Source organism: Mastigoproctus giganteus, chromosome 2 (genome assembly GCF_048544385.1).
Source record: "Mastigoproctus giganteus isolate SK-2022 chromosome 2, ASM4854438v1, whole genome shotgun sequence".
In the NCBI taxonomy this organism is placed as follows: domain Eukaryota; kingdom Metazoa; phylum Arthropoda; class Arachnida; order Uropygi; family Thelyphonidae; genus Mastigoproctus; species Mastigoproctus giganteus.
In genome coordinates, this window is record NC_143576.1 from 158,366,252 (window position 1) to 158,391,627 (window position 25,376).

The following is a 25,376-nucleotide window of genomic DNA, read 5'->3' on the forward strand; positions in this document are numbered from 1 at the left end:
TAAACCTAGCATTGGAACCAGGAAGCTATAATTTACCACATGCATTCGTGATTTTTTTTTTTTTTTTTTTTTTTATAAGAAACCCAAGTACAAGAGATATTAGGACTTATACTACTTATTACAGTGCATGGGTTGAAGGCTGAGAAGATACTTGTTGACATTTGACTTGAATTTCTATGGATTGTAATTTTCAGGAAATACATAAGGGAGGTTGTCCCAGAAAACAGAAGTTGAATGAATAAATGAGGCAGGAGAAAAATTAGTTTGAAGGTGGACAGTAAAAGGATGTTGACTGGTTCAGACTGTTGGAAGAGAGCGCAGAAATTATATCAGCCAATTCAGAAGAACAGTGCCCAGAAAAGTATCTATAGAAAGGGCATGCAGCAGAAACAAAATGTACATGACACAGAGTGGAGAGACTTTGTTAGTGATGAGTCATTAATTAACCTAACTGTCATTTTGATTAGTTAGTTAGTTAGTTATTTGGGTTTTTAGGAGCATTAGCAACTAAGGCCATATTGCTCCGGGATGTGCGGTGGTCATTCCCTGACCTTTCCGCATCCTCCGTATTTGGTGGTGACGGGCTCGAACCCCGGTCTAATCAAGAAGCGTGTGCTACGCACTGCTGCTCCTTCCCACCTGGCCTGTCATTTTGAATAGAATCTAGAAGTCAGAGAGGTTTTTGGGGCACCACTGCCCCAAAATGTGGAAACAATATTCCCTGGTAGGGCAGATTTGAGATTTGTACAGTGAACAACTGTTTGGAAGAAAAGTAACAGCTAGAGCAAAAGAGAAATTAGATGCAGAGGAAGCAATATTAGTAATGCATATCAAGAGACATAAAGAAGTTGAGGTAATCATCAATTGAGATATATGATCTTGCCTAAAAATAAGAGTGTCATCAAAAATAAGCATACGGCAGAAGAATCCTTTTTGTGAGATATAAAACAGGACTGAGTTTTAGAAGGATTGAAATTAACTACGTTATCTTCATCCCACTGGAGAATTACTTGATCAAAATTTAAGGAATGTGCAGTGGATATTTGAGAATAGCATGGGGCAGTGGTGGTGAATCAGGGGGCACCTATCGGCGTCTCTTTGAACCTAGCAGCACCCATCAAGTGCCACCCCCGCATGACAAACTGACATCACCAGGAAAAATAGTAAGGTTCCCAAGAGGGTAATCCTGGGGGAAGGAAAATGAGGGGAGGCTTAGAGACCCCAGGAGTGGAGGAAAACATCCTGGGCCAGACCAGTGCAGCTTAGCAAGTAAAGCCCACACTTGCTAGGCAAGTGTCTGCAGGAGTTCATCCAGGGGAAAGAAAACATGTCACTACAAGATCATCCCACACTTGTCATACCAGTGTCTGCAGTAAAGTCATCAAGTCTATTTTGTCGAGGTTGAGGAGTCTTAATAGACATTCCACACTAGCACAGTGTGGTGCTGTCAGATCTTGTGTCTACTGTAACCTTTCATGCTTATCAAGTGCAAGTTTGCCTTTCTTACTTGTCAATGGCCAAGTGCCAGCATGTTTGTTTGTTTAGGGATTTATTAGGTGCATTGGCAACTATGGCCATAGTCGCCAGCCAGCATGTGATCCCACATCAGCTGCTACGATGGCAGCAGTGTTGAGGTCAGGAGTTCAGAGTCAGGGGGGCTGGGAGGTCATGGTTTCCACACTTGTTGAAATTAACTGTCAGCATCGGAGGTGGTGGGGTCCAGCCATAGGTGTTCAGGAGTCTTGCATCTTCCTGACAGAACTCAGTCCCACCACCTGTATTCAAATGTTAGCAGTTGAGCAAGGCCTCAGCAGAGTCCAGCGCTGTAGTTTTTTTGTATCACACCTACCAGAGTAAGTGTAAGCATAGTTTATCTCACATCACTTCAGTGTGATGTCAGCAGTCAAGACTGGGTGTTACACGTCAAGAGCCAATTCTTTGATATTTAGTTCAGACAGGAGCCAATGCAGGTGGGAGGAGAGACAGTTCATGGGTCTTGGACTCAAGATGGTTGTCCACTGATGCTCCTCAAACACAACCTGTGCATATTCAGTTAGTGCTTGGTAGTAGTTCTCCTATATGACAAAGATGTTCATAACATGTGCTACACTTACACAAACCACATATTCTGGCCTTCAGTTTTGTATGTTTCACAGAGAAACAAAACTGGAGTTGTGGGTAACCACCAGTGCTGCTAGATAAACAACACTATGTCATTGCTCAGATATGTTGCTACCAATTTTCACATCATTTTGTGCATTAATAAAAGTTACTGCTTGTCCAGTAACTCCCTATTACCAAAATAACACTTATTTTGAAAAATAAAAAAACTCTGCACAAAATATCAGACACAAACTGAAAACATCAGCATTATACATATACAGTTTTATGATTTACAAATGTAACTTCAAGAAAGTTTCTTCTTAATGGTTCCCAAATTTTGACTAACGTACAAAAAGAAACATTTGAATACTTGCAAAAATCTTTTGGAATCCTTTCATTTATAATGTGAATTTCTGTCTTACTGTTACTGGGAATGAAAATACATACTTGAAAACTTCTTGAAACTTATTTGCTTTGCTTGTATGTTCCAAAAGTACCTATTTTTCACATATTTGTGGGAGACTGATTAACTAAGCTAAGTAAAGATATATAATTTAGAACTGATAGCTATCACATCCATTTTTCCATACCTTATGCTTAAACAGAGAAAAGAGAAATTAACCTAACAGTGCCTATACTGTGTGGGTGAATTTTTTTTTTTTTTTTTTTTCATTTTCTGCATTTCAAATTTTTCAAAATTATATATTTACATAATGCAATTACAGAAATATGTATATTTACACTTAAGTATTTCACATATCCTAAATAAAAATACATAACTCAATTCACTGCCTTTAAAGCAGTGAATTGTAATATACATATTTTTACCTAGTTAAGCTAAATTCCTCATAAATAATGGTGATAAATTATTTCTTTAGATGCCTCCCACACAAGTGTTATTTTTCTGATTAATTTTATTTAATTTTAAATACTGCAGATGCATAAAAAGATTCCTTTCATGCAGTATCAAATAAGCATTGCATACTGCATGGAAGAGGCCTTTAAAAAACCTTTTATTGGAACAATCTTAATTCTACGATTTATCATTTTTAATTTAAATCCCCAAAAAAATAAAATAACTATCACCTGAGGGGAAAAAAAAAAAAAAAAACCCCAATAGTAAGCTAACTATTGTGACACTATTGATTGCAACTAGCTACCTTGGGAATGGCACTCAATAGGTTAGTGGCCATAGTAATCACTGTTAAAATGCATTCACTAAACACAAAAGAGCTTTCTCAGTTACCTGTGAGAAAAACTTAAGTATAAAATTATTTATTAAAAAAAATAATCAAAAGATATCTAGTTTAAGTTACAATAAAACAACTTACACATACCTCAAAATATTAATCTGAAGAATGCAACTGGCAAGGTAATAACAATCCTAAAATATCCATGTGGGATTATAAAATTTCACATGGATATTTAGGATTGTATTACCTTGTACTATTACCATTATCTTACTATTCTATTACAAATCCCAAATTATTCAATTTATCAGTAAAGTTTTAAAATTTTGCTAGTAATAAAATTCATATAAGATAGTTCAATTCTTATCAAGAGATTATACTAAATTATGTCAACTGCTTTGATTTGTTGAAAGAAGAAAATGCAAGTTTTGATTTATGACTTTGCCAATGTCTTAATAATAACAATTTTTAATTATAATTAAAAGTTTAAACAGCTGCATAAAAGTTATTTGAGGAGGGAAAGGACTTTTAAAAATGATTTTCACAGTCAGGCTTTCTATAAAAATCATTTTCACAAGTTGAGATAAAATTTGGTCAAAACAACCAGATTTTGGTGTTAAGTTTTAAATGCAATTTTAAAGTAATGATACTACCATTAATACAATCAAGAAAATGCTGCTGAAAAATCCAAAGGACCAACCTTAATTATGTAAACAAACTTTGATGACTGAACTTTATGTCATGGGTCATTTCTGGGTGTACAAAGTGGATGATTAATAATATATTAGTATTAACCATCCATTATTAAGCATGCATAATACTTGGCAGACAACCTAAAATTTTATTGAACTGCTACCTCATAATCAAACATTCAAGGCTATATATATATATATATATATATATACACACACACACACACACGATGGTTCCAGTTCAGTAACCTATAATGCTTCCAAATTTGAATAAAAACTTCCAAATCACAAAATTCAAACCATTTAACTGCAATAATGATTGCATTATTTAACATATACTAAAAAATTAAATGAAACATTAAAATCTTAGTATTTTATAATCCTATCTCTCCCTTTAAAACTGAAACACTTTTCTTCAACTATGCTTAAATCCTAAATCATTGCTGGTGATTTCTGAATAACTTATTCTAAGATTAAAGTATAGAAGAGAATCAAAACACATGTTCAAAAGTTACGTCACATCAACAGTTTTATGACTGGAGTAATTCTAGTTACAAATGTGGAAATAAAATTCATGAAAAATGAATTGAGACATTTATTGAACAACTAAATTTTCTAATAAGAAATGACATAAAAATAGAAACTGAATAGATGAACTTTATTTCAACTGTCAAATTCTGAATTTTAATACTGGTATTTCTGTAATCTGATATACTCTTACTTCCTCGTGTGTCAATCAGAAATTGTTTTGCAGTAGTGTTTGATTTCAGATGTAAAATGATAATAACCACAGTTCCTATATATCACCATTGAACATATATATTGGCATAAAGTAGGCAAAACTGGCTCAATATGGTATTTTCAAATATATAATTCAAACTTTTGTAATACTTACCTGTAAATACATCCATTTTTTTAATATTCATATTCATAGAAACTTTTTGGCAGCATTTTGCTTACATAATTTCAATTTTTGACAACCAGCAGTCATATTACTCCCATAACATGAAATCAGTAAGAATTTGCCGATTTCATTATTTTACTTAAATTAAACTTACAATTATCATTAACAACATAAACAAAATGTAGGTATACTTACACAAATAAGCCCTTTCCTGCTGAACAGATAAATTATTGGGTAACACAGTTGGCATGCCTGGAATGAAAACTTTTTCTTTATCATCTCCACCCCATCTACTTCTCTTTTTCTTTTTCTTGTCAAGTAATTCTGGAGGCCAGTTGGTAGATTCTAAATACAAATTACTTGTTTAAATAATTAATAATGTATTATGATAAGTAGCAAAAATCTCTGGCATACTCAAAATATTAGCATTCCACTTTTATTTATTATTACCTTGTATGATGCCCATTCAAGTACACATTTACAGGCCAATCTGCATGTTGTGTGGAATAAAAAACCCAAAATAAATCATGAAGAAAATGCAATTCCTCCTTCTAGCTAAACAACAATTTTAAGCATTTTAATTTCCCATTTAAAATGCTTATCGTAAGTATAGCAAATCAAAAAGTAATATTTTCACTAGTCATTAACACATTTGTTTAAATGCATTTCACTTTTCACAAATATATTATAAGGTGTGTTGTTAAAGATTGAGATGCTGACTTAATTACAGTAGCAAATTTAATACAATGCTGAAAAAAAAGTATGCCACATCCATGAGCTTATCTGGCAGAATCAAGTATGTTGACATGAGGCATGCATCCAAGAATTTGAACTTTGTATTAAAAAAAAATAAAGAAATGTAACAAACATTCAAAATGTTACTCTGTACAAATCTCAAATCTGAGCTACCATGGAATATTGTGTTCCCACATTTGGGACAGTGGTTCCCCCCCCCTCATAACTTCTCTCAGGCTTTCTAGAAAACTTAATTAATGACCTATCTCTTACAAAGTCTCTCCATTCTATCACACAGATGTTCTGTTTCTGTGGCATGCCTTTTCCATAGATACTTTCATGGGCACTTTCTTCTCAATTGGCTTCTATAATTCCCGCTCTCTCTCTCTTCCAAACAAGACTGAAGATGTGCTGCAACCAGGCAATATCAATTTACTGTCTTACTTCAAATGCACAGAATCAACTTTTCTTCTTCCTCATTTATCCCTTCAACTTCTGCAGAGAGAAGACTATAAGTGTCCCTTTGATTATAAGTGTCTCTTTGATATAAAAAAAATAAATAAAAATAAAAAAAATCATAAAAGAACAAAGTTTTTTTCTTTTGAGGAGCATTAATTAGCAACTCAGGCCATATTGCTCCAGGGATATGCATCCATTTTTTTGCGGTGGTCATTCCCTGACCTTTCCACATCCTCCGTATTTGGTGGTCACAGGCTTGAATCCCAGTCTAATCAAGAAGTGTGTGCTAGTTCTTTTATGAGTTCCCAATGTACTCCTGGAACTTTGGAGAGTGTGAGTGTGTGTGTGTGTGTTTTACTGGCACAAAAATGATTGCTGTTATACTATGCCAAGAAAAGACAGTTTGACAAAGTAACCTTTAAAAAGGTTACTTTGTCAAACTGTTATTTATATGTATACAGGGTGTTTCAAGAGTGATGGTCAATAATTTAAAGGTAAACTGTACAGACTACAATATGCAAAAAAAAAGCCTAAGCCTAGTAAACATGGGTCCTTAAGTGAATCGCTTTCGAGACATTGCACATTTCTAGTTGAGATCCACCACTGACAAGTTGAACTGTACAGAGTTGGGATCTACCACCAACTTGTTTGTTTAGGTTAGGTTATGCTCATTCTCTCCCTTTCTCCTCTCTCAATGCTCTGAGACGTAACACGCATACTAGTACTTGTCAAAGGATAGTCAACATGGAAAGTAGTTACAGCAACAAAGAGTATGCGGACATGCACTTCATGTATGGTAAAGCCAACAGCAATGCACTCGAGGCTGCATGTTTGTACCAAGAAGCATTTCCCAAACGATGGCAGCCCAACAGGTGCACATTCATCAGGGTACATCAATGCCTTAGAGAACATGGGCACTTCGCACATGGAGTATGAGCAGGTAGGCTCAGAAGCATAACACCCGATGTTGAGGAAAGGGTGTTAGAAAGAACAGAACAAAATCTAGGAATTTCGACAAGGAGGGTTGCTCTGCAAGAGCATGTACTGAGTCATAGCAGGTGTGGCAAAATTTTACATCACCAATTACTGTACCCCTACCACATCCAGCTTATACAAGGTCTCAGCAATAAAAACTACCCTCCCAGAGTGCTCCCACAGTCAGTGGTGGATCTTAACAGAAAATGTGCATTATCTCGAAAACAGTTCATTTGCGGCCCGATGTTCACTGGAACTTTTTTTCCTTATTTTAGTTTGTACTTTTCACCTTTAAATTATTGACCATTTTTGAAACACCTTGTATAAAGCAGCAGGGGCATATTCAGGGGTGGGCAGAGAGGGCATATGCCACCCGTTAACCAAAAATTTGAAACTGAACACAGGAGCCATTCTAAAAAAAAAAAAAAAAATAAAAAAATAAAAAGCCTGGTCACCGTGACCCCCCCCCTTACAATGTTATCTGGATACTCCACTGTAAAGCAGTATAAGTTTAAAAGTAAATTATCCAATTTAGTTGTGTGTGTGTGTGTGTGTGTGTGTATATATATTAACAGCTTGTAAAAACTTAACTGCTGACACGTGGTCGTTGTCTGATAAAATCTGAGAGTGAGACAGAGGGGGGGGTAGACAGAATCACCCCATATAAGCTATAAACAGGATACATGCTACAGTATACAAAATGCTAGGAAGCTAGCTTATGGGGGGAGGAAGAAAAAATATTCACCTCATCTGTTATCTCCCTTAATAAGCTGTCTAATTCTTCCTTAAATTTATTTAAACTACCCATTTCTACAACACTATATGGAAGTTTGTTCCATCAATTAATCACTGACTGACTGAAAGCAAGTTTTACAGGATACTCCGCATGCATCCTTTTAATTTAAATTTGTGTCCCTTTATGTTGTTCAAAAAAAGAGTATGGATGCCATTAGTCCATTTAATGATGCCACTTCTTTAAATCTCTCTCTCGTAAATGAAATAAAATCTTATGTGCTTTTGACCGCCAATATTCTTTAACTGGTAAAACAGCATTTTCTGGTTTCATTTCAATACACTATGAATTAGGACATTAAATTTTTTTATTCAGGTGCTTAACAGATGCCAGGTGAGCAATAGCATCTACCGTTCTTCTACGCAACTCCCATTTCCACATGGCATCTGTAAGGTCAGTGACAAGTATTAGCAGGAGCATTAGCATATGATGCAAGAAGCTTGTACAGCATCAGCCAAAAAAAAAAAAAAAAAAAAAAAAAACACTTCCCATTTCACCCATCCGGTCATTCCAAATGTTTGTCTAGTTCAGCCATAAATTTATTTAAGCTATCAACTTCCACAATAATAGATGGAAGTTGTTCCAGCAATCAACTACCTGTTGGCTAAAGGCAAACTTCCACACATCTATTCTACAACTGTCTTTCCTCAATTTGAATCTATGCCCCCTCAGGTTCTTAGTCTGAGCAAGCAGAAGTATCCCATCAGCACTGACCTTCTCAAACCATTCAAGACTTTATACACCTCAATCAGACCACTCGCAGGTGCCTAGTCTCCAGATGCTGCAACTTGCAGCACTTAAGCTTTTTTTCACAATTGCACCTTTGTTCCTCTCACCAATCTTGTTGCCCTTCTCTGTACTCGTTCTAGCAACTCTACATCCTTCCTAAAATGAGGCCACCAGACCTGTATACAGTACTCAAGGTGTGGCCTAACCATTACCTTATACAAAGGGATAATCACCTCCTTGTCTCTGCTAGCAAAATTCCTATATATCATTGACAAAACTATGACCTGCTCTGGCAGTCCGTCTGCACTGCTCAGAGAACTTCATATCTGACTGGACAATTACTCCCAGGTCTTTTTCATTCTCCACCTCGTTGAGCATAGTACCACAGAGTTGGTACATTTCTCTTGTGTTATTGCTACCCATATGCAGTATTTTGCACTTGTCAAGGTTAAACTTCAGTTGCCACTTCTCAGCCCATCTGAGTAACTTTTATAGATTATGTTGCAGTAGCATACTGTGTTTAGTATCATTAACAACCTTGCCAACCTTTGTATCATCTGCAAACTTGGACTAATATTAAGCTTGATATACCTTCATTGATAAATACACAAAACAACAATGGGCCTGGCACCGAACCCTGCAGGACTCCGCTAATAACACTGATCCAGTGTCCATTTATTACCACTCTCTGCTGTCTTCCACTCAACCATTCCTTGCCCTCAATGCCATACCGCTCCAATTTGTACAGCAGTCTTATGTGCAACAGTATCAAAAGCTTTCCTCAAATCCAAGTATATGATATCAAAATTATTCTTAGCATCCATGTTCCTTTGTGACCACACTGTAGTATCCAATCAAATTGGTCAGACAAGACTTCCCCTTAACAAACCCATGCTGTGTTTGAACTAATGATGCTGTCTTGTCTAGGTGATCCTGTATCACCTCTTCAACCAGTGACTCCATTATTTGACCCGGAACAGAAGTTAAGCTAACAGGTCTATAATTATTTGTGTCACCCCCTGAACCAACTTTGTGAATTGGGGATACACTTGCACATCTCCTGTCCATATGGACCTCCCGTGACTCTAAGGATGTTCTCATAATTATGGCTAAGGGTTTGCTTACTTCCCTTGCTGCCTGCTTCATTATAACTGGATAGATTCCATCTGCCCCAGGTGCCTTTTTTTTTTTTTTATGTTTAACTTCAACAATTTCTCCTCCACTTTGCTCTCAGTTATCACAAAATCACTTTGCTCCCTATTAGAGTTTGATAAACTTCTGGCATTCCCATTTTTGAATAACTCCTCATGTTTGAATATAGATTCAAAATAATCATTCAGTTTATCAGCTACTTGAGTAAGATCATCAAGAGTCAAACCATCTATGTTAAGTGGACCAATCTGATTCATCCCCTTCCTTCTAGAGTTTACATCAAGTAAAGAACTTTTTGCTATTTTTCTTTGCGTCCTTTTCCAAAGATTTCTCATAATCTGCCTTCGCCTGCCTAACCACTTTCCTTTGTGACTTGATTACAGACTAGTTTATATCTGCCACAGACTTCTGTATCGCCTGATACTTTATATGCATCCCATACATTTTTCTTCTCTGCCACGAGCCTCATTAATTCATCCGACATCCATTTAGGCCTGAACCTCGAACATTATTTCTTAGTAGCCTCCAAGATTAAGTCCCTGAAGGCTTCCCATTTAAAATTTACTGTTGATAGCATCATAAGTTGATCCCACTCTACAGAATTTAAAAACTGTCTGGGACCTCTGTAGTCACCTTTACGAAAACAATAACCCTTCCCTTTATCATAGTACATCTTTAAGTAAATCTCACATCAGTACACTGTGATCACTGTCACCTAGTGGTTCCTTTATATGCAAATTCCTAATGCATGCGTCATCACTGCTGATAATCAGATCAAGGGTATTACTTCCTCTGGTTGCCCCTCGAATATGTTGCTCGAAAACAATCCTCCAATAAATCCACAAAAGTCTTGCTAGCATGCAAGTGACCAACCCACAAGTTCCAGTCAATATCTAGAAAGTTAAAATCCTCCATTACAAGACATTCTGATTTACTGGTCCATTCTATTTCTCTGCACAACTGTTCATTGTACTCATCAGCATCATTAGGCCTATAACATAATCCTATTCTCAATTTCCATTTCCCAGTGTTTATGTCACACCAAACAGACTCGACATTGCACTGTTCACCCGTCAACTGGATGCACTTCCTTAGATTGTGTTTCTTAACTAACAGCATAACCCCTCCTCCCTTCCTACCCTATCTGTTCTTTCTGTACACATTGTACTCCCCAAATTCCAATTCTGCACTGCTTATATCTGTGTGACACCATGTCTCCGATATTCCAACAATATCTGCCTTTGATGTCTTGATCAGCACTTCAAATTCATCAATTTTATTTACTATTTTATTATGAATGGAGGAAAATTAATGGAGGAAATTAATGAAGGAAAATTAATGGAGGCACTGGTTAAAGAAGCACTGCAGGATCATTTAGACAAGACTTCAGTTATAGCTCAGACACAGCATGGTTTTGTTAAGGGGAAGTCTTGCCTGACCAACTTGATTGGATACTATGATGCAGTCACAAAAGAACTGGATGCAGGGAATAACTTTGATGTTATATACTTGGATCTTAGAAAGGCTTTTGATACTGTTGCACATGGAAGACTGCTACACAAATTGGAGCAGTGTGACATTGGAGGCAAATTGCTGCTATGGATAAAGGGGTGGTTGAGGGGGAGAAGACAGAGAGTGGTAATCAATGGACACTGCTCATCGTGGACTAATGTTATTAGTGGAGTCCCTCAGGGCTCAGTGTTGGGTCCATTATTGTTTTCTGTATTTATAAATAATATTGATGATGGTATATCAAGCTTAATGTCCAAGTTTGCAGATGATACAAAGGTTGGCAGGGTTGTCAAGGACACTACTGACACTATGCTGCTGCAACAGGATCTGGAAAGGTTGAGCAGATGGGCTGAGAGGTGGCAAATGAAGTTTAACATTGACAAATGTAAAGTACTACACATGGGAAACAGCAACCCCAGAGCAACGTATCAACTCTGTGGTACTACACTGACAGTGGTAGAGAATGAAAGGGACTTGGGGGTGGTTGTGCAGGCAGATATGAAGTTCTCTGAGCAGTGCAGACGGGCTGCAAGAGTAGCTCATGGAGTATTGTCAATGATATACAGGAATTTTTCCAGCAGGGATAAGGAGGTGATTATTCCATTATATAAGGCAATGGTCAGGCCACACCTAGAGTACTGTATACAGGTCTGGAGGCCTCATTTCAAGAAGGATGTAGAGCTGCTGGAACGAGTACAGAGAAGGGCAACAAGATTAGTGAATGGAACAAAGGGGTGCTCTTATGAAGAAAGGCTTAAGTTTTGCAAATTACAGTGTCTGGAGACTAGGCACCAGCGAGGTGATCTGATAGAGGTGTATAAAGCCTTGAATGGTTTAAGCATGCTCAATGCTGATGGGATTCTTCCTCTAGCTCAGAAAAATCACCTGAGAGGGCATAAATTCAAATTGAGGAAAGACAGATGTAGGATAGACGTGCGGAAATTTGCCTTTAGCCAGCGGGTGGTTGGTTGGTGGAACAGACTTCTATCCCTTGTGGTGGAGGTTGATAGCCTAAATAAGTTTAAGGCTCAGCTGGACAGGTATTTTGAACGAACAGAGGGGTGAAGTGGAAGTGGGCTTTTTTTTTTTTTTTTTTTGGCTGATGCTGAATAAGCTTGCTTTCTTGCATCAAATGCCTCTACTAATGCTATACTTCTAGCATTAGTGTACATGCACTTGTTACTCTTAGTTACCCTAACATAGCCCATGTATTTACTTGTTCCATGATAACTCCCAGCAGCTCTTGAAATCCCCAGCAATTTGCTCTCTAGACTGCTGCTCATTACAATAGAAACAGTGCAAGAATCATTTTCGCTTCTGCCTGCAGCTACCATTAATCTTTTAGTCTGAACCCCCCCAAACTAGCAGTTTTCCGACCCACCTAACACTGCCTCGATAGCATCAGCAAATATTCTTGCACCCTTTCTATTTTTCTATTTAAGTGTATCCCATCCCTGTAGAAGCAGTCTTTCCTGTTAGCAAGCACAGACCACGCTGAAAAAAAATTCTACCCTGTGAGCCTTGCACAATCTCTCCAGCACAGAATTGATTGACAAGGCTTTCATCATAAACTTCCTTATCGTGTCTGGGCAGAATTGCAGACACTTTCAAAATTTAACCCTAACTCATGACTTTTTTTCAGCATTGACCTGTATTTGTTAAGTAATTCTGCAGATCTTACTCTTTAGGTCATTAGTGCCAACATGTACAACAATATCACCTTTTGTGAACTTAAAAGATATCTGCTCTACGTCATCAACTTTTGCCCCTGGCAGACATACCCTTTTTGCATACTATATTCCCCGTCCCCCTAACAATAGAGGGACAGACAATAACTAGTTCCTGTGGAACCAGTGAATTCTGCCTTGGAGACTGCCACTGTGTTTCCTGATGCACAGGAGTGAGCTCTGGCGTTGAGTTGGGCCTCTCATATTAATTTATTCGAGGGCATTTACCCTACACCTCAAATTCTTAGACTCCCATCAGAACACTAAGTCGGCACCTAATTTCTTCAGTCTCTGCACCAGCACACAAAGGCATCCTCCTTGGTTAAATCATGTCCTGTTCCAGGAAAGTCAGCAAACATTTCAGATTTCATGCATTGTTTTAGACTGTGATGCATGGGAGAATCACCCCCTTCGGTTCTCCCGCTAGCCACAGCACTCTGGGTATTCTGTGAAGGCTGCTTTGCTGCTCTAGTCTGGGTCATGATTTTGTTTAAGTATAATTTAATTAATAATGAAATTTAATAAGATTAATAAATTTTATTGATAATACTATACTAATCTAGAAGATTTCTAATACACTGCTACATATTTCGCTATAGAGTTTTACATTAAACCTTATGGTATTCCGTATCGTATAACAAGGGCAGCAAGTTATGAACGTAAAATCTATGGATGCTAGGTATTAACTTTCAAAATTGCTATCTAAATTCAAAATAAACCACAGAGCTTGGCTAGAACTATAAAGCTACTTATAGAAAATAATTTAGTATAACCATTAAAGTCAATAAAACAACTAAATATAAATGAAAACTTGGCGTTCACCAGAACTGCAAAAATCTTGACCAATGTGGTATAACCTTGTACTCTCTGTCTAATCTAATCTAATCTAAGTGTCCAATCTTGCCATAGAGCTTTGATTTCACTGGCTAAATGCGAACAGTAGACAAAAATACAGAACTACACATTGCGTCTGGAAGATGCCATGCAAGCATCTAATCCCCAGATTGATAAGGATTAGCAACATTGAAAATTCTTCACTATTATTAATGGTTTCTCTCGTTTGTTTCTGTTTATTTTTTAATTTGGGTTTGCAAATAAAATTAATAGTTCATGTTTGCAATTCAGCAGAAAGGCTAAAAATTATTTTTATTATTAAAAAAGGGGGGAAATCACAAAGATGTCAGATGAAAAGTTAAAAAAAATCAATCTAGTTTCCATTAATTAATTAAAATTTGCAGATATGAAGTATTTCATGATAACAGTACACTTCTATATCCTTGACTAAACCTGTTGCCCTTCTCTGCACCCCATCAACAACAGATCCACATCCTAAAATGAGGCCTCCAAATCTGTATGCATACTCAAAATGTGGCCTAACCACCACCTTATAACAATAAGTTTGATGTGCCCTCATCAACATCATTAATAAACAATAAGGGACAAGCACTGAACTCTGAGCAGCTCCACTAATAAGATTAGTCTAAGAAGAGCAGTGCCCATTTCATTCTGTCTCCTGCCACTCAACTATCTCTTTATCCATAAAAAATAATGTCCCTAATGCCACACTGCTCCAATTTGTACTGGAGTCTCATGTGGAACAATGTCAAAAGTATTTTTTGCCCCCCGCACACACACACTACTCGGACTCCCTCCAGTCACTATCTGGCAGAGTAAAGGTAGCAAGATTATACACTAGCTGATCCGGAAGCCACCTAGAGTTACCAATAGGTTCGGTCCGGTGTACTAACTAGCGGCGGCCTGCGAACACCGTTTTAGAGCTGTACCCTCAAAATGTAAGGAAGACTGGATCTCACCATAATGTTCATCATAACCTCAAGTCATCAATCATACTGCATGATGGAAAAGATGGGGAAGGGTTGACCGGAACTGAGCTCTGGAGACTAAACATGGGCTACACCACTTCAAGCTTCTAATAAGCAAAGTGGTGGTATTGCACCGGTTGATGAGTCATCTATCACCTAGTACTGCCTGGTAACACAGAGGGGCGGCATTCCTCCATGTGGTGTGGGCATCACACCATGACCCCTGCTTACGTTGATTCACACCTGGGTGGTCACCCACCGTGTGCTTGTGCATAGAGGTTATACCCAGGATTACTAACAATCCCACCATCATGAATGTGCAAGCAGAGGATTTGGCTGTCATAGACCGTCCGGACTTTGCCGAAATTGGGTCCACTTGACTTGAGTGTCACCCGAATATCAGTTTCATCAGCGTTTTAAATTCCCAGGTAGCAAGTACAGCTTGTCTGGCATATCTGAGAAAATGTCTGTGACAACCTCACGGACCGCTTGGAAATACCCCCAAAACCTCTCTCAGGCTTCTTGATTCCATTCAGAAGAGGGCAGTTAGGTTAATTAATGATTCATCTCTAACAGAGTCTCTCCACTCGCTTTCTCATAGACGCACTGTTTCTGCTGCATGCCTCTTCTACAGATACTTCCATGGGCACTGTTCTTCTGAATTGGCTTCTTTAATTCCTGCTCTCTCTTTCAAAACAGTCCGAACACGTGCCGCCACCAGTCAACATCCATTTACTGTCCAACTTCAAACCCACAGAACCAACTTTTCATCTTCCTCATTTATTCATTCAACTGCTGTTTTCTGGAACAACCTTCCTTCATACATATTTCCTGAAAATTACAATCTACAGAAGTTCAAGTCCAATGTCAACAAATATCTTCTTTCATCTTCTCAACCTCCAACCCAAGCATGGTACTAAGTACTATAGGTTCTAATACCTCTCTTGTTTGGGGTTCACATAAAAAAAAAAAAAAAAACATCTCCGAAACTGTTTATTGCTGCCCTTGAGGAAGCTTTCAGAAGATTAAACTGGTCGCAGAAAGGAGTCAATGTGAATGGAGAGTATCTAAACCATTTACAGATGACATTATGGTCATAAGCCACGATCCCAAAGAATTACAGGAAAATCTTAATCAGTTATGCACAGTTAGTACGGATTTTGGACTAAAGATGAATATGGCTAAAACAAAAGTAATGATGAACAAGTGTCATAGAAAGGGATATAATGATTGAAGGAGCAGTAATTGAAAAGGTGAAGTCATATACAGTAAACTCCCGCTATTCGCGGTTTTGCGTATTCGCGATCGCCGATTTAATATAAAATGAAACCTAAAAAAATGTGAATTTTAAAGCGCCGTGAACATTTTCCGCCATAAAAAAACATGGGCGTGGCTAAAATTATCTTTCCCGGTCGAAACAGAGCTCAGTGGGTGGGGGGTGAGGGGTGACAAAATCGCGAGTGTGGATGTTTCTTGCTAATCCTTGTTCAGCATGTGTTATGCGCTTGCCATGGGAGGTTTATACGCTTATAAATTGAATAAATTTATCAATTTGTAAATTGATATGCTTACAAAAGTGATAAATCTACCGTTTTGCAGTGTAAAACAGACTTTTTCGAGCGTGTTAATGGAAGAAAGTGACTTTATTGTGGACAAGTTTTTTCTAACCCTTACAAAATTATGGCTACGAATAACAAGGGAAATGTGAAAATATCAAAGAAGGTGATGACATTAGCGAATAAAATTGAGTTATTAGATAAAATTTCTAATGGTGAAAGTGTCTCCTCAGTGGCAAAACATTATAAAATCAATGAGTCAACGGTACGATCAATCAAGACATCGGAAGAAAAAATCCGCCGTAGTGTCCGTGAAAACGCGCTAATTGCTTCAAAAATTTGCTCTGTAACTCGTGATGTTAAATTAGAAAAATTGGAAAAGGCTTTAAATCTGTGGATAGAAGACCGAACTCAAAATAACATTCCGTTAAGTTCACTCATCATTCGTGAAAAGGCAAAACTCCTTTATCAACACTAGCGAAACTGGTGATAGCACTGGTGGGATAAGATTTTTTTGCTAGCAAAAGCGCTAGTTTGAAAGATTTGTTTGAAATTTCTAATAAATATTACATTTAATATTAAATTGTTTCTTATTTTCATTTCGATGCCATATGTTTGCATTTCACTATGTACTGTCTACGTACATAGTCATATTATGAAAGTACATATAATACATACATAGACAAAATTTTAGACTAGTTTTTCTTATATATTTCATACTTTGGAATGGAACCCCTTTATTACTATGGGAGCCATAACTCAGTATTCGCGTTTTCGGTATTCGCGACATTTCTCAGGAACGTAACCCCCGCGAATAGCAGGGGTTTACTGTACTTATCTGGGACAAATCATCAGCTGTAATAATGATAAATAGCTGGAAGTCAAGAGAAGAATAAATTTTGGACGAATAGCATTCAGAAAATATAGTCATATATTGAGGAGCAATATCCCAATTTCTCTAAAATTGGGAAATAATGAACCAATGTATACTACCCACCATGACTTATGGAAGTGAAACTTGGGCACTCACCAAAAGAATGGAAAAGAAGCTGAGAACTACACAGCAAAGAATGGAACAAATTATACTGGGAATCAGACTGTTAGATAAGAAGAGAAACACGTGGATTAGGCAGCAAACTCAAGTAAAGGACATTCTTATCAAAACTAAAGAACTAAAATGGTCTTGGGCAGGACACATAGCTTGAAGACATGATGACAGATGGACTAAGAGAATAACAGAATGGTACCCAAGAGGAGCTAGAAGAAAACACGGAAGACAATGACGGAGATGGACAGATGAAATTCATGAGTTTGCGGGTAGTAAATGGATGGCCATTGCACAAAACAGAAGGAACCGGAAAGTTGCTGGCGAGGTCTTCATCCTGCAGTGGATTGAAAATGGCTGATGATGATCTACAGAAAAGCATGCAGCAGAAATTGAAAGTCTACGAGACAGAGGGTAACTAATTACTTGACTGCCCACTACTGCATGGCATTAAGAAGGCTGAGAGATGGTTTTGGGGTACAACCCCAGATGTGGGAACATATTTTGTGGTAAGGCATATTTGAGATTTCCAGTCAGTACTCATTTAGAAGAAATGAAATGCTGAGAGTGAAAAAGAAAACCCAGTTATTTTGATGCAGAGGAAGCAATATTTGTATTGTGCTTATGCTATGAGAGATTAGAAGTCAGGGTAATCCCTAATAGAGATATAGGATCTTCTCTGGAAATCTTTAGTGTCAGTGAAGATAAGCATAGGAGCAGCATATTCCTTTTAATGAAATGTAAGACAGGACTAAGTTCTAGAAGGATTGAAATTAACTAAGTTTTCTTTGCCCCACTGGAGATCAGTTTAAAGATCTCTTACCCACAGAGGACATCCATACTGCCCTCAACCTATGCATATCACAGGCAGCATCATCACCTTCGGGGATTCCTTATACAAGCAGGTGCATGGTACTGCCATGGCTGCTCCTGTTAGCTCCGTTGCGGCCAACACTGCCAGGGAGGAATTGGAAGAAAAAATATTCTTGAACCCGCCAGTGCCTATTACATCATGGTGCAAATACATCAATTACATCTTTACTGTCATCTCACGTGGTTCTGAAGCAACATTAGTGGAGTACCTCAATTCGTTATCCAGTTCACTTTAGAGCTGGAAGTTGATGGGTGCTTCCATTCTTGGATATCCTTGTAAAACGTGTGGGCCCACACCTAGAAACCTTGGTATACTGTAAGCCAATGTGGTGCTGGCAGTTAGAAACTACAGATCGGGCCATGTCCATAGCCATCTCAACAGCATCGCACTCATCCTATTCTCCTGTGCTTGGAGCCATTCCAGCTCAGATGAAGCTAGGCATACCGAGATTTCCAGAGTGAGAATGGAAAGTCAATTGTGACTATCCAACCCAGACACTGGACAAGACAAGTGCTTATTGCAAGTGCAGGAGCTCTTTATCCACCCGAGACCATCATCAATGCATGACAATATACCTACCGCCTACATTCCCTACTATCCAGATATGTCGGGCAAGATTTCAAAAATCCTCAGGGAATACTGCATAAAATGCATGCAACTACCCGGTAAAAGCTTGTGTTCTCTGGTTTCTAACATGAACACCCCAATCGCCCCTCTTTTGTGCAGCAGTGTGGTATACCACATAACTTGCAAAGACTGTGACAGCTGCTACATAGGGGGAGAGCTCGAGAACACCTTGCAGAGCACGGCAGGTCAATTCGCCTTGGTGAGACTGACTAATCCGCAATCGCTGAACACTTCTGGTCAACCCACCATGACCTTAATCCCAAGTACTACTACGAAGTGATTGACCAATCCTGACACTTTCGCCACCACCTCTGGCTAGAGTTGCTTTACATCTCGTGAAATTCAAGAACAAGAATTGCTGCAAGGGCACAAAGGCTACACCCTACCTTAGAGGCAACTATCTTTAAACTGGATAAATGCTGGCAGCAAATACACACACATCCGTGCAGCGACAACAATGAGCAATTTCCTAGTAGTTGAATGTTTAATCTCATGCACGCATCACTGCATGCACAACTCTGTATCTGTTAAATTTGTCTGTCTTTTTGGCATTAGAATTTTGCTGGAGAAGAGGTCCATTTAACCCTGAAAGCCACATGTCATGTATCGTTTATTATTAAAACTTTACTGGATCATAGAGAATTTGTCTATTTATCTACTATGGAATCTAGTTGAACATGGCCATTTATCTACTTACTGCGTTAGCTTAGTATAGTACTATACAGTCAGGTATAGTATAGTAAATTAATTAAATTTATTAACCTTATTAATTTTAATTTTTAATTAATTAAATCGCATTTAAATAGAAATCATGCCACAGACTAGAGCAGCAATGCAACGTGAACAAAGTAGCAGGAGTACTGTGGCTCGGGGTAGAACCGAATGGGGCTATTCTCCAACGCATCACATAAAGAAATGTGCAACTTGTAAAATGTTTGCAGACCTCTCTGGGATGGTGTATGATATTGCCAAGGGGGGGGGGGGGTGTCTATGTGTTTGCTCGATGCAAGCAGTGTGAAGTTAGGCACCAACTCAGCGTTGCTATGGGCCTTTATGGGAGCTTGAAGGATAGGGTAGATGCCCTCTAAGGACTTAAATTGGGACACCCATCAAACTCTCAGCTGCCCACATCAATGCCAGAGCTTAAATTTGATCATCAGGCAACACAGCGACAACCTTCAGGGAAGAATGCACTGGTCCCACAGGAACTAGTTATTGTCAGTTACTCTTTTTTCAGGGAACTGGAAATATATTGTGCAAAAGTGATAGGTTGAATAGGACAAGGGTATATCTGCCAACAGAAAAAGTTGATGACATTGTAGAGCAAATATCTTTTAAGGGCACAAAGGGTGATATTGTTCTACACATTGCTACCAATGACATTAACATTAGGAGATCTGAAGACTTAATTAACACGTACAGGTCAATGTTGAAAAAAAAGTCGCGATTAGGGTTAAATCTCAGTGTCTGCAATTCTGCCGAGACATGATAGGAGGGAGTATATGATGAGAGCCTTGTCAATCAATTCGGCCCTAGAGAGATTGTGCAAGGCTCGTGTGGTAAAATTTTTCTCAGCATAGTCTGTGTTTGTTAACAGGAGGGAGTTTCTACATGGATGGGATACACTTAAATAAAAAGGTGCAAGAATATTTGTTGATGCTATCAAGGCAGTGTTAGGTGGGTCGGAAAACTGCTAGCTTGAGGGGATTCACACACTAATAGATTAACGGTAGCCACAGGCAGTGTTGAAAGTGATTCTTGCACTTTTTTTTTTTTTTTTTTTTTTTTATGAAATCCCCAAACACGAAAGGTATCAAAACCTATAGTACTTAGTACCGTGCATGGATTGAGGGAGAAGTATGGAGGAGAGGAGGATGTCGGAAACTTTGCTCTAGAGATTAAACATGGGTTTCACCACTTTAAGCCACCAATAAGCAAAGTGGTGGTATTGCACCGGTTGATGAGAGTCATCTACCACCTGCCAATGCTTGAATTAGAATCAGCAGCAGCCTGGAAAGCAATGTACTGGGGAATTCAAGGGCTGCTGGGAGTCATCATGGAACAAGTAAATACATGGGTTGTGTTAGGGTAACTAAGAGTAAGAATAGGTGTATGTATACTTGCATATACACCAATGTTAGGAGTATAGTGAATAAATTTGATGAATTTGAAGTGTTCATCAAGACATCAAAAGCAGATATTATTGAGGTATCAGAGACATGGATATAAGCAGTACAGAATTGGAATTTGAAGAGTACAATGTATACAGAAAGGATGGACAAGACAGGAAGGGAGAAGGGGTTATGCTGTTAATTAAGAAACACAAAATCTAATAAGAAAGTGCATCCAATTGACATTGGTGGACAATGCAATGTTGATTCAGGTTGGTGTGACATAAGCACTGGGAAAGGGAAAAGAGTAGGTGTGTGTTATAGGCCTAATGAATCTGATGAGTATAATGAGCAATTGTGCAGAGAAACAGGGGTCCGGTAAATCAGAATGTCTTATAATGGGGGATTTTAACTTTCAGATATTGACTGGTCACTCACACACTAGCAAGATTTTGTGAATTTATTGGACGACTGTTTTCTACAACAACAATATGTTCGAGAGGCAACCAGAGGGAGTAATACTCTTGATCCGATCATAAGTAGTGATTCTTCATGCTTTAAGAATCTGCAGATAAAGGAACCACTACGTGGCAGTGATCTCAGAATACTGATGTGGGATTTACTTAAAGATGTAACTACCATCAGGGGTAAGGGGAAGGGTTTTTGCTTTCGTAAAGGTGACTATAGTGGTCTCAGAGAGTTTTTAAAATTCTATACAGTTGGATCAGTGGGATGTTACCAACATTGAATTCTAAATGGGAAGCCTTCAGGGACTTAATCTTGGAGGGTACTAGGCTTTTCTTACCAACTAAGAAATACTGTTCAAGGTTTAGGCTTAAATGGACAGCAAATGAATTAATGAGGCTTGTGGCAGAGAAAAAATGCATGGGATGCATATAAATTATCAGACGACAAAGAAGTCTATGGCAGATATAAGCTGGTCTGTAATCAAGTCACAAAGGAGGTTAGACAGGCAAAGGCAGATTACGAGAAATCTTGGGCAAAGGATGCAAAGAAAAACAGAAAAGAGGAAAGATTGGTCCACTTAACATAGATGGTTTGACTATTGATGATCATGCTCGGGTAGCTGATAAACTGAATGAGCATTTTGCATCTACATTCACACATGGAGTTATTCAAGTTGGGGAATGCCAGAAGTTTATCAAACACTAACAGAGAGCTAAGTGATTCTGTAATTGGTTGTTTGTAATTTGTAATTGGGTTGCTCTTACGAAGAAATGCTCAAGTTTGGCATTGTGTCTGGAGACTAGGCACCTGCGAGGTGATCTGACTGTGGTCTATAAAGCCTTGAATGGTTTGAGCATGCTCAATGCTGATAGAATTCTTCCTCTTGATCAGAATAATTGCCTGAAAGGGCATAAATTCAATTTAAGGAAAGACAGTTGTAGGATAGATGTGCGGAAGTTTGCCTTTAGCCAGCAGGTGGTTGATTGCTGGAGCAAACTTCAATCTGTCGTTGTAGAAGTTGATAGCTTAAATAGATTCAAGGCTGAACTAGACATACATTTGGAGTGAGGGCATGGGTGAAATGAGGATTTTTTTGGGTTTTTTTTGGCTGATGCTATATAAGCTTGCTTTCTTGCATCATGTGCCTTTACTAATGCCTGACAGCAAAAATGGAGGAGAAACTGTTGAAGTTAAATGTAAGGAAGGCACCTGGGGAGGATGGGACCTAGTCAGTTATATTAAAGGAGGCAGCAAAGGAAGTAGGCTCCCCATGGACTGCAGATGTGCAAATGTGTCCCCAATTCACAAAGGGAGGAAAAAAGGGCAACTCAGTTAATTACAGACCTATTAGTCTAACTTCTGTTCCAGGGAAAATAATGGAGTCACTGATTAAGGAAGCAATGCAGGATTATCTAGACAAGACTGCAATTATAGTTCAGACAAAGCATGGGTTTGTTAAGGGGAAATCTTGTCTGATCAATTTGATTGGATACTATGATGTGGTCACAGGAACTAGATGCAAAGAATAATTTTGATATTATATACTTGGATTTTAGGAAAGCTTTTGATACTGGGGCACATGGAAGACCACTATACAAATTGGAGCAGTATGGCATTACGGGCAAGTTGCTACAATGGATAAGAGGATGGTTGAGTGGGAGAAGACAGAGTGGTTATCAATGGACTAATGTTATTAGTGGAGTCCTCCAGGGTTCGGTGTTGAGCCCACTGTTGTTTTTGGTATTTATCAATGATATTGATGAATGTTAATATATCAAGGATTAAGGTCTAAGTATGCAGACAATACAAAGATTGGCAGGGTTGTTAATAGCAGTAATGATAGTACGCTGCTGCAATAGGATCTGGAAAAGTTGAGCAGATGGGCTGAGAGGTGGCAACTGAAGTTTAACATTGACAAATGTAAAGTACTGCATTTGAGTAGCAGTAAGCCCAGAGTATTAGCATTAGCAGAAGCATATGATGCAAGAAAGCAAGCTTATGCAGCATCAGCCAAAAAAAAACCACTCCCATTTCACCCCTCCATTCGTTCCAAATACCTGTCCAGCTCAGCCTTAAATTTATTGCATAGCGTATCAACTGGGTGGTACTACACTCAGGGTAGTGGAGATTGAAAAAGACCTGGGGGCAATTGTGCAGTCAGATATGAAGTTTTCTGAGCAATGCAAAAAGGCTGCAAGAGTAGCTCATGGTGTCTTGTCAATGACATACAGAAATTTTGCTAGCAGGGATAAGGGGATGATTGTCCTCTTGTATAAGGCAATGGTCAGGCCATACATTGAGTACTGTATACAGGTCTGGAGGCCTTATTTTAGGAAAGATGTAGAGCTGCTGGAATGAGTACAGAGTAGGGCAACTAGATTGATGAGCGGAACAAAGGATTGGTGTTACCAAGAAATTTTACCCATCCATTCACTCCAAATGTTTGTCTAGTTCTGCCTTGAACTTATGTAAGTTGCTGACCTCCACTACAACAGATGAAAGTTTGTTCAACTATCAACCACCCACTGACTAAAGGCAAATTTCTGCACATCTATTCTACAGTTGTCTTTCCTCAGTTTGAATTTATATCCTCTCAGGTGAGTGAAATGGAAAGGTTCTTTTTTTTTTTTTTTTTTTTTTGGCTGATGTATCAGCTTGCTTTCTTTCATCATATTCCTCTGCTAATGCTAATAGTAAAGAATTCATGATGGATATTCAAGAAGTTGTGTTTTTGCCGCACAAGGTTTCCCAAGCTGGATGATGGAATGTAGTGCGATATCAGCAAAACTATGGATAGGATTTCCAGTCAATGGAAGGTCATTAATAAGCAAGAAAAAACGAGTGTGGAAAAGAACTGAAAGTTGGGGAACCCATTAGTAGAGACGTTAGAAGACTGGCATATTTTGAGGGGGGGGGGGTTAAAAAAAAAGATTTGTATTCATCCAGCAAGTAGTTGTGATAGAAGTTTGAAACAAACTTCTATCACACTTTTTCATACACTTTGTTTGTTACACGTTTTCCAACGTATTCAGACAAAATGACACATTTTTGCCACCCCTCATTATACTTCTGCAGGCCAGTTTTATATAAGTCCTCTGACTGTCCTTCAAACCAGGACTTGGCAGCAGAAATTGCCTCGTCATTGGCAGAAAAGTGTTTTCCACAGAATGGAAATTCAGGGCAAGAAAGAGGAAGAAATCCGAGAGCACAAGTTCAGGTAGAATAAGCAGGATGTGGCAATATTTAAAACTCACATTCATGGGTACACCTCACTGCAGCATGCCAGGAATGCACAAGGGCATTATTGTGGAGCAGGTACACACTTTTTTTTTTTTTTTTTTAACAGTTTTCCCCATCTTTTTGCTTTATAGAAGCAAATAGCTTTATGAGGCTGGAATAATACTTCACTGTCACAGTATAGCCCTTTTGAAGGTAATCTGTTAGCATCAACACCATGCTGATCCAAAAAACTGAGAGCATCACCTTACCAGCACTTGGTTGCACCTTTGCCTTTTCGGGGGTGATTCTGCACGCTGCCATCGTTTTAATATTTGTTTAGTTTCAGGATCATAGTGATGAATACAAGGTTTATCCATGGTGACAAGCCATGGAGAAGGAAAAAAAAAAAAAAAAAAACTTGCTTTTCCTGGCACATCAACATTTCATGTATGCATTGCACCTTTCCGTTTTCTTCTGATAAATGGTCAGAAGTCTAGTAGACACTTTACTCATATGCAACTGCTAATGGATGATGTTCTCCACAGAAGCTCTGCAGCTAGTTCTTTGACACTAATATGGCAATCTTCCAAGATTATTTTTTGCCTCAATTTTTGCAAAACTCTTCTGCTATAGCAGTTGCTGGGCATCCTGGGATTTCTTCATCATGCATTGAGGTTCTTCC

At 38.4% G+C, this 25,376-nt stretch overlaps 1 protein-coding gene across 1 annotated transcript in view; it reads right to left on the reverse strand.

Moving 5' to 3' along the window:
* LOC150089691 (splicing factor 1-like) overlaps positions 1 to 25,376 on the reverse strand; it is a 187,888-nt gene that overhangs the window by 157,590 nt on the left and 4,922 nt on the right. Inside the window, exon 2 of the mRNA XM_090389602.1 lies at positions 5,085 to 5,234. Within this exon, the coding sequence (XP_090245728.1) occupies positions 5,085 to 5,234 (150 nt within the window). The remainder of the gene's footprint in view (positions 1 to 5,084; positions 5,235 to 25,376) is intronic.